The following is a 12,207-nucleotide window of genomic DNA, read 5'->3' as shown; positions in this document are numbered from 1 at the left end:
GTGTGCAAATACAGGCATAGCTAGGTTATATGATTAAACCTTGGAGTCAGAAACATATTTTTGTGTTTTTATATTTTTGTGCTTTCAAAGTTTGCATAGTGTTAAGCCCATCATTGCAGAAATATACCACATACATTTTAGCGGAGGCATAGAAAACTGCAAGAATTTAGCTCTTAATGTATACCTTATACTTCAGGTATACACAATGTTCTTTTATTAATGCAAACACTTTCACTCTTGAGACTAAAAACTTAAAATAGGTTTAATTCTGTCTTGAAAGAGACGTAAACTTTGAAATGTTCAAATATAGCTAATTAAAAAATGAAACGTGGCAGGCAAGCTATTTAATATTTAAATTCTACTTGAAATGCTTCACAGCTAGGTGGTTTTTAAAAAGTAGAAAGGCAGTTGAGGCATGCCAGCCGAGGCAGGTGTGTATCTGAATTTGAGGCCAGTGTGGTGTATATAGTGAGACTGTCTCTAAAACAGGACCCAAAGGCACATGATAATCAGGCCAAAATTATATTGATTATGTAGGAGATTCAAATGACTGTTCCTGCATCACTTACCAGCAAATAGTACTTTTTATTAAAAAAAAAAAATCACATGTTCTATCCAAGTTTTCCTCGTGAAATACAAATCCTCTCTCCCATCCCTTTTTAGCAGCTGTGGAAGTCCACTGTTATCCTCACAGTGTCTATCTGTGGTGGTTCCTAACTGAGCCTGAGGACCTTACGTACTGAGTGTTCACAGTGGTATGACACTTGCCAGCATGGTAATCCAAGGAGGGGAAGGGTGAGAAAATCAAGTACAGGATTCAAATCTGAAAATATTTAAGCTTCTATATTCACAGCATCACATTATACATAATAAATACCTCAAGCTTTATGGGACACAGGGCATACAGGAAATGCAAAGTGATCAACTTTTAACCTTTATTTGTTAAAATAGCCACATCCATACAGATGAAATGACTTTGCCATAGTGCATCACTGATTCTGTCTTTTGTCATCTTCTGGCATCCAGGATCCTGGTTGAAAAGTCTGACCAGTGCTGGTGGGGGCCCCCGAGGGCTCTTCCTTTCCGAAGTATGGGGCAGCAGCATGCCCTTTAATCTGAGTTGCAGCAGGTGGAGGCAGGAGCTCTTTGCTGGCTTCTTTACCCAGTCTATCTTTTTCATAAAAATCCTTGCTTTTTATTTTAATTTCTTCTCTGTATTTCTCATTCTTTAGTATTTCCTGCACATACATATAATTGGGAAACATGATTAAAATTTTAGTTTAAATAATTCAAAGATTTTATGGCAATAAGTAAATCAAAATATTAAAAGATACTGCATTACATGTATAGATATGCATGGGCTAAGGCTAGGAAGGCTTTTGATTATATATCAGTACTGAAATGTTTTCTATTTTATGTTACAAGAGAAGACTGAGGGATCACAGAAAAATATTTGCCACTCAAAAAGTGAAACGAATGTTACATAAGAATCTGAATCATTCTCCCAAATTTTCAGGTTTTACAACTACTTTCTGTCTTAAGGCTCAGTATCAGTGGCCACTTTTCCACTGCAGAGGAAGATGTGTGTGGGTATCCTAGAGTGCTAGTCCAGCCTGCCACTCTTGTGTCCTGGGAATGTGAATGCTAAATTCCCCTTCTACAGTGCCAGATTCAAGTCCTAATGTGGTGGTTTGAATGTAAATGGCCCCCAAAGCTCATAGGGAGTGGCACTATTAGGAGGTGTGGCTTTGTTGCAGTAGCTATGGCCTTCTTGGAGGAAGTGGGTCACTGTGGGGGTGGGCTTTATATATGCTCATATATGCTCAAGCCACGCCTAGTGTCTCATGACATTTCCTGTTGCCTTTGAGTCAAGATGTAGGATTTTGAGCTATTTCTCTAGTATCATGTCTGCCTGCGTGCTGCTTTGCTTCCCACCATGATGATGACGGACTAAACCTCTGAACTATAAGCCAGCCACCCTGATTAAATGCTTTCCTTTATGAGAGTTGCCATGTCTCTTCATAGCAGTAGAAACTCTAAGATACCTAGAGTAGTCCAGTGGAAGGGGACAGGAGCAAAGTTCATGTCCCAGACACTAGCCTCAGAGAGGCACTTCACTGCTGGAGATGCTTCCTCAGTCCTTGCAGTTTGCAGTAAGTTCTATAGTTTTGCTCTATCTAGGAGCTATACTACTGTCTTTCACTGAACACAAGACTGTCATAGTTAAGGAGCATCATTACATGTACCACTCAGAAGAGGAAATTAAATCCTTCTGGGTGTTAACCCTTACCCCTGTAGGGTAAGGAGGCAGGATAAGCATCCTTCACGTAACTAGTCAGAGTGACGAGAAGCAATGAGAGTGCAAGGAATTGAGAGGAAGATTTCCAGGGTAGGAAAGACAACTGGAAAGCCAGAGGGCAGAGAACCAGAAAGGCACGAAGCACCCACATTTCCAGACTGGCTCCCTGGAAGGGGAAGTGTGAAGCACACTGGGAGAGTGTAGACAGCCTCCCCAAACACCAAAAGACCAGCAGTTACAGTCACAGGGAGTTAGGCTGAAAGGGACCCCCTCCTCTGCGGCAAACTAGCTTTCATGAAGAAACCCACCACACAAGCGCTGTAGCGAGGAGTCACTTGGAGAATAAGGGATCTGTTGTTAGGGACTAAGTTACTCGGGGCATCAGAAGACATGGGACAGCTATAATTCAGGGTTCCTTGGGACACCCTAACAACCACAGAGTCATGGAGAAGAGGTGAGGTGAGTTCACCCAAGAAAGCCCTTAAGACATTTGAACAGAGGGGAAGGGAGGACTGTGGTGGGTTAGGTAGCTTGGGAGAACAGCTGGGTATGGTTTACCATGGAGACCATGTTTGAGAGCAGGGCTTGCTTGGCTCTATGGCACCCCCTTTCTGGCACAGGATTCACTGGTTGGCTGGCTTGCTCTGAGCATCAGGGGAGCCGTGGACGTTTGTTAGTGTGGGGGCACAGACTGGAGCACATGAGCATTTAATGCTGATGCTCAGAGACTAGCAGAGGCACCCATGTGCGTGCCTCGAGTGAGCACAACCCTGTGCTGTACTGTTCAAAACCTGGCAGGGCTCAGTCTACATCTGATAGGAGCTCCAAAGTGGCCTATTTAGGAAAGTAATGCCAGATCTTGGGAATGATGTGACTATCCAGATGCACATGACCAGAAAGAACCTGTCCATATCATATTACAATTAGACTGGAAAGCACAGAACGAAGAATGAACAGGAACACTGCTGGGTGGTGGCAGTCTAACAAGTGCAGGCTGAATTAAAGAGAGTGACTGTTTAGTCTACTCTGTTAAAATAAAATAAAACAAAACAAACCCAAATCACTCGACTTCTACCTATATCTGTTTTAAAAAACTCTTACTCCAGGGATTAAGCCTAAGGTGCATGCATGCTAGGCAAATGCTCTACTACAGGGCTACATCCCTACCCTATCCTATTCTTTTCAAACAGGGAAGGGTGTTAATACAATGTAATCTTCACATTTCTGACTAAGGTAGTGCAATTAGCACTACACACACACACACACACACACACACACACACACACACACACACACAGTAAATATACAAAACATTATTAAACTTAGCAATGGTCAGTGCCCAGCTGTGACATCTGAAAGGTGAGGCATCAAATGATGTATTCCCTGTGTCACTCCATATTTCTGCCTGGATACACATTATGGACTGTCACATTGGGTGCTAGAACCCAAGCCAAGGATGGCCTCTCACTAAGCTCAAGTGATAGAGGCAGTTGCTTAGAGACTAAGGAAGATGGAACACACCGGATGTATTGTCAAGTTCTAGACACTGCACGGGGACCCCCTTGAGTGTTCAGAAGGATATAAGCTGAGCATGTGTAATATGACACTCCACAAAGCTAGGCAGGAAGACTTCTGGCCAAGGAATACTGCAGAGCTGTAAGTTGAACTGCTGCTGGAGCTGGCACTCGATTAGAAGACATTCAAGCTCTACCGGCCACAGGAACCCCATGAGCACCTGGGGCAATCAGCATAAAGACCTTCTACTACTTAGGATGCAGAAGCAAACTGGCCTAAGAGCAGAGTTTACTTTAGAACCGTGCTGTTCAGTGTGGTTAACCGGATGTTATTTGAATTTCACTTATTTGGAATAAATAAGATTCAGAAAACACAAAGTATTTAATAGCCAAATGTGTATAGTGGCTACCACACTGGAAAAGACAGATACAAAATCTCCATCGTTACAGAATCTCTTCTTGGACTATACTGTTCTAGAATTTATCTAATAAAACTTAAAAATAATCCTCCAAGACTTTGAGATGATTCGCATGTCAATGAATGGTTCTTGAGTACAAATCTCAGTAAAAAGGAAGACAAAAAACTCCACACACTAAATAAATAACCTTAGTGTTCACCATGCAACCCAGAAGAGGAGAAAGTGATTTAAAATCAGCCAATAGCAACAGACCTAGAAATGACGGAACCAACAAATAAGGACTCCATCCCAGCTGCTGTTGGAATGTCAGCTATAAAGGTCACAAGGAGGAAAGAAAGGAAGCAGAGAAGCACGTGAACAAACTCGAGGTCAAAATACATACAGGGAAAACCTGAAAGCTGTTTAGCGGCCACTCAGACAGAGCTTAAGAAAGGAATCTGAAAGTAAAGAATTTACAAACTGAAATGAGAGATTTAAAAAAGCTTAAAAAATGAAGCCTCAGCGAAGTGTGGGACAATAACAAGTTGTTTACCATACAAGTAACTGAAACACAGGAAAAAAAAAGAGGAAATAATGATTAAAAATATGCAAAGGGGTTACAGACACAAACCCGCATATCCAAGAAGCTCAACAGACCCCCCAGTGAGGATAATCATAAACCAGAGCACACCAAAATCAAATTGCTAAAAACTAACAAACAAGAGCAATTCTTCATAAACCAGAACACACCAAAATCAAACTGCTAAAAACTAAGAAGCAAGAGAAATTCTTCAGAGTAAAGGGGTGTAGTAATATGAGATAAAGAAATGTTACTGAGTCTCATCAGAGACAGTGGGTGCTCTGAGACAAGAGAATGGTTTAAAGTGCTTGAATAAAAAAAAAAAAGGCTGCCACATAGAATTCCATATCCTGTGAAAATGTTCCTCAATAAAGGAATAAAAGAAACATTTTTAGGCAAATAGAAGCAGAATTGATCACAAGCAAATCTGTATACAAGAAACATTAGAGCAAATACTTCAGCTAAGGAAAAGTTCTCTGGACAGAAACCTGAACCCATGCAACAGGATGAACCCCACAGGGAAGGATTAGAATGAAGGACTTCATTGCAGAGAAACTCACAGGGTTTCTGGACACTTTGCTACATGCTGGGTATCGTAGAACTTGATGTCTATTCCTTTCAAGTTCTCAAAAAATATGAAGACCATCAGAATACGGTCCAGTTCCTACCACAGCAAGTCCTCAAGCTCTGTAGACCTAGTTCAGTACAAGCCCAGCCTGGAGGGCAAGAGGACTGCTAATCCCATATGTGGCCCTCAGACTAACAGCACTCTGGATTAGTTACATTTCTCAACACCGTGTCTTAACACCCAACAAGAAGCACCTGAAGGGAGTTCTAAAAAGTGGCACCAAGTGAGGAGACACTGTCCGTCACAGTGGGGAAGCCATGGCTGCAGGATCGTGGAGGTGAGAGTGTGCAGCTGGACGCCTCGTTTTCTCACATCTTGGCAAAACAGAGAGCAGTCAGAAAGCTGGGCTGGACCATAAAACCATCAGGGCACATTCCTAGCCACTTATTTCTACTCCATCCCTGTTCTTGCAATACAGCATTACCAGCAAGGGATGAGTGCTCAAGCACACATGCCTATGGGGACATTTCACAACGACCACCTTAAGCCCCTGCTACTTCCATCCAGGGAAAAGCACCTGCTTATCATGCCTTCTGTGTTCTACAGCATTGAGAGTGTATCAGAATGCTCCTTTGCATCAGTATGAAGCCAAGTCTCATGGAGTTAATAATCACAAAGTCACGTGTGAGGTCAACCCCATTCTGAGAGTGACATGGAGTCCCATGGAGTGAACAGCTGAAGAATATTATTCCATACCAAGCTCAAGGAAGAAACTATACTGACAATGGAGACAGAGTGAACTCAGTCAAAATCTGAACACCAAGTTGTTCCTTAAATGTGTTTAGGAATGACCAACATCTGTGATAGCTCTCATTTAAATAGGCAGCAGAAGTTGTTCAGCTGTAGCCAGTATGTTTGGGTTTGTTTATGGAGCCCTGTTTTGGTGAAAATTGACAGAGGGCTTCCTATTGTTTCAATTTGTAGATTATTTTACATGCCAAAATTATAACATTAAATGTCACTGTGGAGGATGAGATACAAAAGCAAAAGGAAACTGCCTGAATGCCTTCAAAATATGCTCACCACATAAGACAAAGCTACAACGGCTGTTCTCCTGGTATGACTCATTAATGTGAACTCAAGCTCCCCAAAGGTGTTCAAGTCCTTTGTAATGCCATTACTTTGCTAGGAGTCCTTTGGGTAGCTATACTCAATGTTGCAAATTGATACATGAATCATGATGCCAAAAAGCTTTTAAAGTTTTTTTTTAAAGGCTTAAATATGCACTCTACTAATATGCTGACATATAGTTCAGTCACAGACATTAGGCATGATATAATCAGGATAGTTATCTCACTCTATCAATCTTCTATGTGAAATTCTAGTTCAGAGGCATTTTCCACAACATTGAGGAAATCTGCTCTATCATACAGCAGAGCTGTAGAAAATCTTAAGTAAAACAAACAGGAATTTAGACTGTTAAAGGGCGGTAAAACAAATGGCAGAATAGATAAAAGGTCCCACAATAACGTGTCATGAGAGAGAAAAGAAACAAAGATGGTGTAAAGCAGAGCCTTGGAACAGAACTCTAAAACCTGAGGGAAGGGAGAGCGCGGACGCGTGCTCTCTGATGAAGCCGTCCTTGACTGGATGAAGGTTTCCATGACTTGATGGGCTCTGGGGACAGGGAAGGGCGAAGAAATATCAGAGCGAGTCCTAGAGATTACCCAGAGTCTTCTCCTTCACGTCCTTCTGTCTCAGAAAGCACAGCTAGAAAAGGTGTGCAAATGGACAGTTCTGAGTCTATACTATTAAATGGACTTGAATATTTAAGTGCAGGCTTAAGGACCCATACTAGAACATTCTAAAATATTGTTAGCAGTAAACTCAGTAACAAGGGAAAGAAATACAACGTGTTCAGGCTAGAAGCAACTCATTATTAATGCAAGACATATGTCACTAATTTAATTTTGGGTGTGATATATGAATATTGAAAAGAAATGATTGTTCCCATGATATTATTCAAGATTCCAACTACCCAGCCCAGTTTTTATTTTTAAAAAATTCAAACTAAGCAACTGAGAATTAGTCCATCAAGGATTTTTTCTGTAATGCTTTATGTACACGTATGTGATGGTGATATGATACTCATGTCAAATTCCAAAGGTTCCAAGGATAACAGACTTCAAAATCACTTTTATTGTTTTGGGGGCGGAAGCGTGGGACTGAACCAGGGCCTTGAACATGCTAAACATGCTCTCTGCCACTGAGCTACACCCTCAGTCATGCCATTTTCACAGACAGGCACAGTGGTGGGACAGGCTAATGGTCAGTCTTTTATTGGGCAGTTATCAAGTTTGCTTTGAAATTGCTAAAAATCTAATCAGAAAACAAACAAACAAACAAACAAACAAATAAATAAAACTATATAGGTTAAAGACTTGTACCTTACATCAGAGCCCGATTCTTAAGTTCAAGCTCCATGTTCCAGAGGTATATGTACCTACCAGGACAGTTTAAATAAATTTAACATTTTATTGTTAGAAACTTTCTTATTTTATAACTAAATAACACTTAGGAGTCATATTCAGGCACACTACTGGGGTTCTTCTTATGTTTTTCTATAGGAACAAAACTGTGACTCATTTTATGAAGTTAAAATTATACTACATACAGAAAATAAGAGTAGGAATTTATAAAACACTACCAATTAAAACTGTAATACATTCAACAGTTATTGGCACTACACATAGGAAAACATGTAAGATAAAAAATATAAGGAAAATTTTGTTCTCAGAGAAAGAAATATTTCTAAAATGTTTATATTACTAAGTACACTCTCTAAAATTTATATATATTTTAATCTCTTACCAGACATATGCCATAGAGAGGATAAACTCAATCTTACCAATTCCATTAGTGTCTTTCCTAATTTAAACTGTACATGCTGAGAGATACTTTTTGTTTAAAATCATATTAAACATTTTAGCATATAAATGTATTTCCTTTGAGTTAAATAAAAACAATTACAAATACAAAAGGATTTAATCAAGAGATTAAAAGTGAAATTTGGCCAGAAGAATGTTTCTAAATGCTTTATTACAGACAGCCACAAAGATGTGAGCATATTACATTATTAATATGGCACAGAGACCCATACCTCAACATTTCTATAGTGGGAACTTTCTAAGCTGAATATGCACATTGGGGGTATGTGGGGAGGTTGGAATCGAACTCAAGGCCTTGACCACTACCACTGTGCTATATCCTGCCACCTGGGAAATTTTTTTGAGATCAATTTTGTAACATGCTGAGGCAAATTCAGTCCTGGCAAATACTGTGTTAAATGAAGTCTGAGCTTGAGAATGCTGTTCCGTTGTTTAATTACTGTCAGGATGAAACAATGAATTACTAGTCCACCCGTTTTCAGTGTTGAAAAGAAAAGGGGGAGGGAAGGACATAGATCCTCAGAAAGAATTCTGTGTTCAGACCCAAGGAAGGGCCTGAGATATTAATCAAAGATCAATTGGTCTTGCCCAGATGGTAGGATGAACCCAAAGGGTAGAGGAGTAACTAAGCTCCAGCACTCAGGTTAGAAGGCTAGCACCGGCTGCAAAGACATCTATTAGAAACAAATAACAGTCAGGGGAGCTGTGCTCCAGCAGACGCTGCTCTGCTGTGTGTTCTTGCCAATCACTCGCGTGCCTCTGCCAAATCAATGTCACAGTTAATTTATTCACTTTCAAATCCATTGCAAACATCCTCTGATCAATTACAGCAATGAAAATGTGCCCTGAGTTTTGTTGTTTTGACATGCTTTCTTGAACTCTCCTTCTGTATCCCCCCCAAAAAACATCTCTAATTACAAGAAGCTGATCTCGCTGGTTTTTGTTATTTGAGGGGACAATTGTAAGGTTTGTTTATATTCCTTGCTGGTTAGGAATTTCTGGCACTGAGTTTTCTGTCTTTGAACTTGAGCCAGATTAATAATTAAATCTTGAAATGTCACTAAAAAGAACTAATCGCAGAGCTCAAGTCATTAATAGTTTTGTGGTGGCATTTCCTTTAATAAAAGAAATGAACTTCCATATATATATAAAACCTCTGAGCATAAAGACACCATCATTTAATGGAAAAAGAAACTTAGTAGTTAAACATTAATAGAAAATAATATAATTAAAGTTACTTAGCTTTAGTTCTATTTAATTGAACTACTCTGGGAGGAGACAAAGAAAACGCTGCTCTCTTATGTGAAAGTGGGGAAGGCTATAATCCCTGGAAGAAAAGGCAATGTTGGGACTCCATAACTTTCTTCTAAGTGAGGCAGCGATGTGGCCGAGAAGCAAAAGCCAGGGAGAAAAGAGAAGGTGCCCTCAGTGAGCGGATGCTAACAGTTACCGAGTCATGTGCCAGCTGCTGGAGAGAGAAGAAGAGTTGGGCACGTCAAGCAGAGTCAGGGGTCACAGCTTAGGCTGTAAGAAGGCTGTCGTGCAGAAACAAAGGTGCTATGGTCACAGGTTGTACTCTCAGGGCTTGATGCAGGGACAACACAGACTGTGCATTTTCTATTCTCCTATGCACTCAGTGAATGAAGACCGAGCACCTGCACGTCCACATTATGTTCTTAGGAACTGTCCTTGGTGTCTGTAGAACAAGCCACAGCGGTACCTTGCTGTAATTCTGATCTAGAGAGGTGTCAAGACCCAGAAAAGCTGTGTAAACACCAATGGCCACCATATGCCCAATGACTAGGGGTCCTATTTTCCCATTCATTGGTTCATCCATATATTAAGACGCGCCTGCTATGTGCCACAGAGTACAGTTAAAGGGTACAATTTGTTTTGTTTTCCGAGACAGGGTTTCTCTGTGTAGCCCCTGGCTGTCCTGGAATTTGCTCTGTAGACCAGACTAGCCTGGAATTCACAGAGATCCACCTGCCTGAGTGCTGGGATTAAAGGTGTATGCCACCAGCCGGGCGTGGTGGCGCACGCCTTTAATCCCAGCACTCGGGAGGCAGAGCCAGGCGGATCTTTGTGAGTTCGAGGCCAGCCTGGGCTACCAAGTGAGCTCCAGGAAAGGCGCAAAGCTACACAGAGAAACCCTGTCTCGAAAAAACCAAAAAAAAAAAAAAAAAAAAAAAAAAAAAAAAAAAAAAAAATAAAGGTGTATGCCACCATGCCTGGCAACGTATACAGTTTTTACCCCTGTGCTCAAAGAACTAGCAATCCTGGGAAGAAAGTTAAGCACAAATGTACTAAATTACAGTAAGCTCTGTAGTGCTTATTAAGAATAGAATGTCTGAGAAATGCAGAAGAGCAGGTAGTCTTCTAATATTGACCTCACCAGAGCACGAGCATGTTAGAAAGGATTCCTTGGAGCAGATGATATTTGAGTCTTGACGAATCTACAGACACTAATCAGAGGAACTGGAGACTCTAGGAAGAGGTGCGCACGTGTTCAGAGCTGAGGAGGGGAGCAGCGCAGTGAGTCCACGACACTCCAAGTGGGGTCACAGAGAACACAGGACTCAGAACATGCTGACTCCTGCGGTACAGTCTCAGGACATGAAGGTTTTATTCTGAAGGCATTAGTGAAACATTTTAGACTTCGAAGCAAGAACAGGATTCCAGAGAAAATACGTATTCTTTTATGTAAATTTGAGTTTCAGATAAACAAACAACCTCCTAGTATTTGTGCCCTAAATACTGCATGTGGCAAACTTACACTTAAAATTCATTGTTTATTTGCAATTAATGTTTAATGGGCTACGCTATATTTCTATTTGCTTAATCTGCAAGCATAAATACAAGATTTCCATGTTCACTTCGTTTTTTAAAAATATGACTATAGCAACTGTGCAAATTGGACTGAAAGGTGAGGGAGGCAGGGGCGGACACACTGGAACACAGGAATGAGACAGGGCGTTACTACAGAATGCAAGCAGGGAGAATTAGGTCAGAAAGCACACGCCGGCAGTGAAGCAAAGAAGGAGGTCGTTGTGCTGCTGTGTACACGGCACTCGGTTATGAAGCATGGGGAGGGGAAGGCAGGCAGAACCACTCCCATTTCTAAAGGATTGCAGAGATTGGCCATGGATGGAAAGAGAAGAGAAGAGCGCATGCCAATCCTCAGCACGTGGACAGGTGAGACTGAGGCCATCTTGAGCTACAAAGTAAGAAAAAGAGGTGCATGTGTGTGTGTGTGTGTGTGTGCTACAAATAAGACATGCCAAATGAAAATGCCTGTAAAGCATTCGGGCTCTTGTATCAAACTGCCAGCTCCTTTGTGACCAAATCTCCAAGCACTTCTGGCCTCAAGCATTCCAGGGCTCAGGCACAGGCCCTGTTTTCTATGCTCTTTCCATGGATAATTGTTTCCCATCCTGCAAGTTTAAATACCGTCTCCATATGCTGAACGATCTCAGATTTGTACCTTCAGCCCTGATTGTTCCCCAAGATCCAGAATCTTAAGTTAAACTACATAGCCCCTTAGACTTGGGTGTCTAATTTAGCTTCATTTAAACATGTCCAAAGACCACAGAGGCTCAGAGGCCTAGCTTAAGGTCACACCACTAACCTATACTTGAAATCTGCTTCCACCCGCCACTGCCTGGTAAATTCTTCACAAGGCCCTCCCAAGGCTGTGCATACGGCTGGGACCAGGGCCGTTCTGTCCATCTCCAGTGTTCCCTGATGCCTGGAAGCTCTGTCTTGTTTCCCTGGGCCTCTTCTCTATCCTCACCTGCTAAACCACAGAGCAGCGCCACCATAACAACCCACATCATGCACGGACAGCCCCGAGAGTTAACGATCACTCTTGGAAGAGGCTCCGTCTTGATCAAACCCATA

General features: G+C 41.5%; 1 protein-coding gene across 2 annotated transcripts in view; it reads right to left on the bottom strand.

Moving 5' to 3' along the window:
- Window positions 1–599: 599 nt before the first annotated feature.
- Ndufaf2 (NADH:ubiquinone oxidoreductase complex assembly factor 2) overlaps window positions 600–12,207 on the bottom strand; it is a 118,439-nt gene continuing 106,831 nt past the window's right edge. Inside the window, exon 3 of one of the 2 annotated variants that reach the window (XM_076551927.1) lies at window positions 600–1,238. In XM_076551927.1, the coding sequence (XP_076408042.1) occupies window positions 990–1,238 (249 nt within the window). In that variant the 3' untranslated portion in view covers window positions 600–989. The remainder of the gene's footprint in view (window positions 1,239–12,207) is intronic. The other variant, XM_006994967.4, reaches the window with a different exon arrangement.

Source organism: Peromyscus maniculatus, chromosome 15, assembly GCF_049852395.1.
Source record: "Peromyscus maniculatus bairdii isolate BWxNUB_F1_BW_parent chromosome 15, HU_Pman_BW_mat_3.1, whole genome shotgun sequence".
Taxonomy (NCBI): Eukaryota; Metazoa; Chordata; class Mammalia; order Rodentia; family Cricetidae; genus Peromyscus; species Peromyscus maniculatus.
This window is presented reverse-complemented; position numbering and strand designations above follow the sequence as displayed.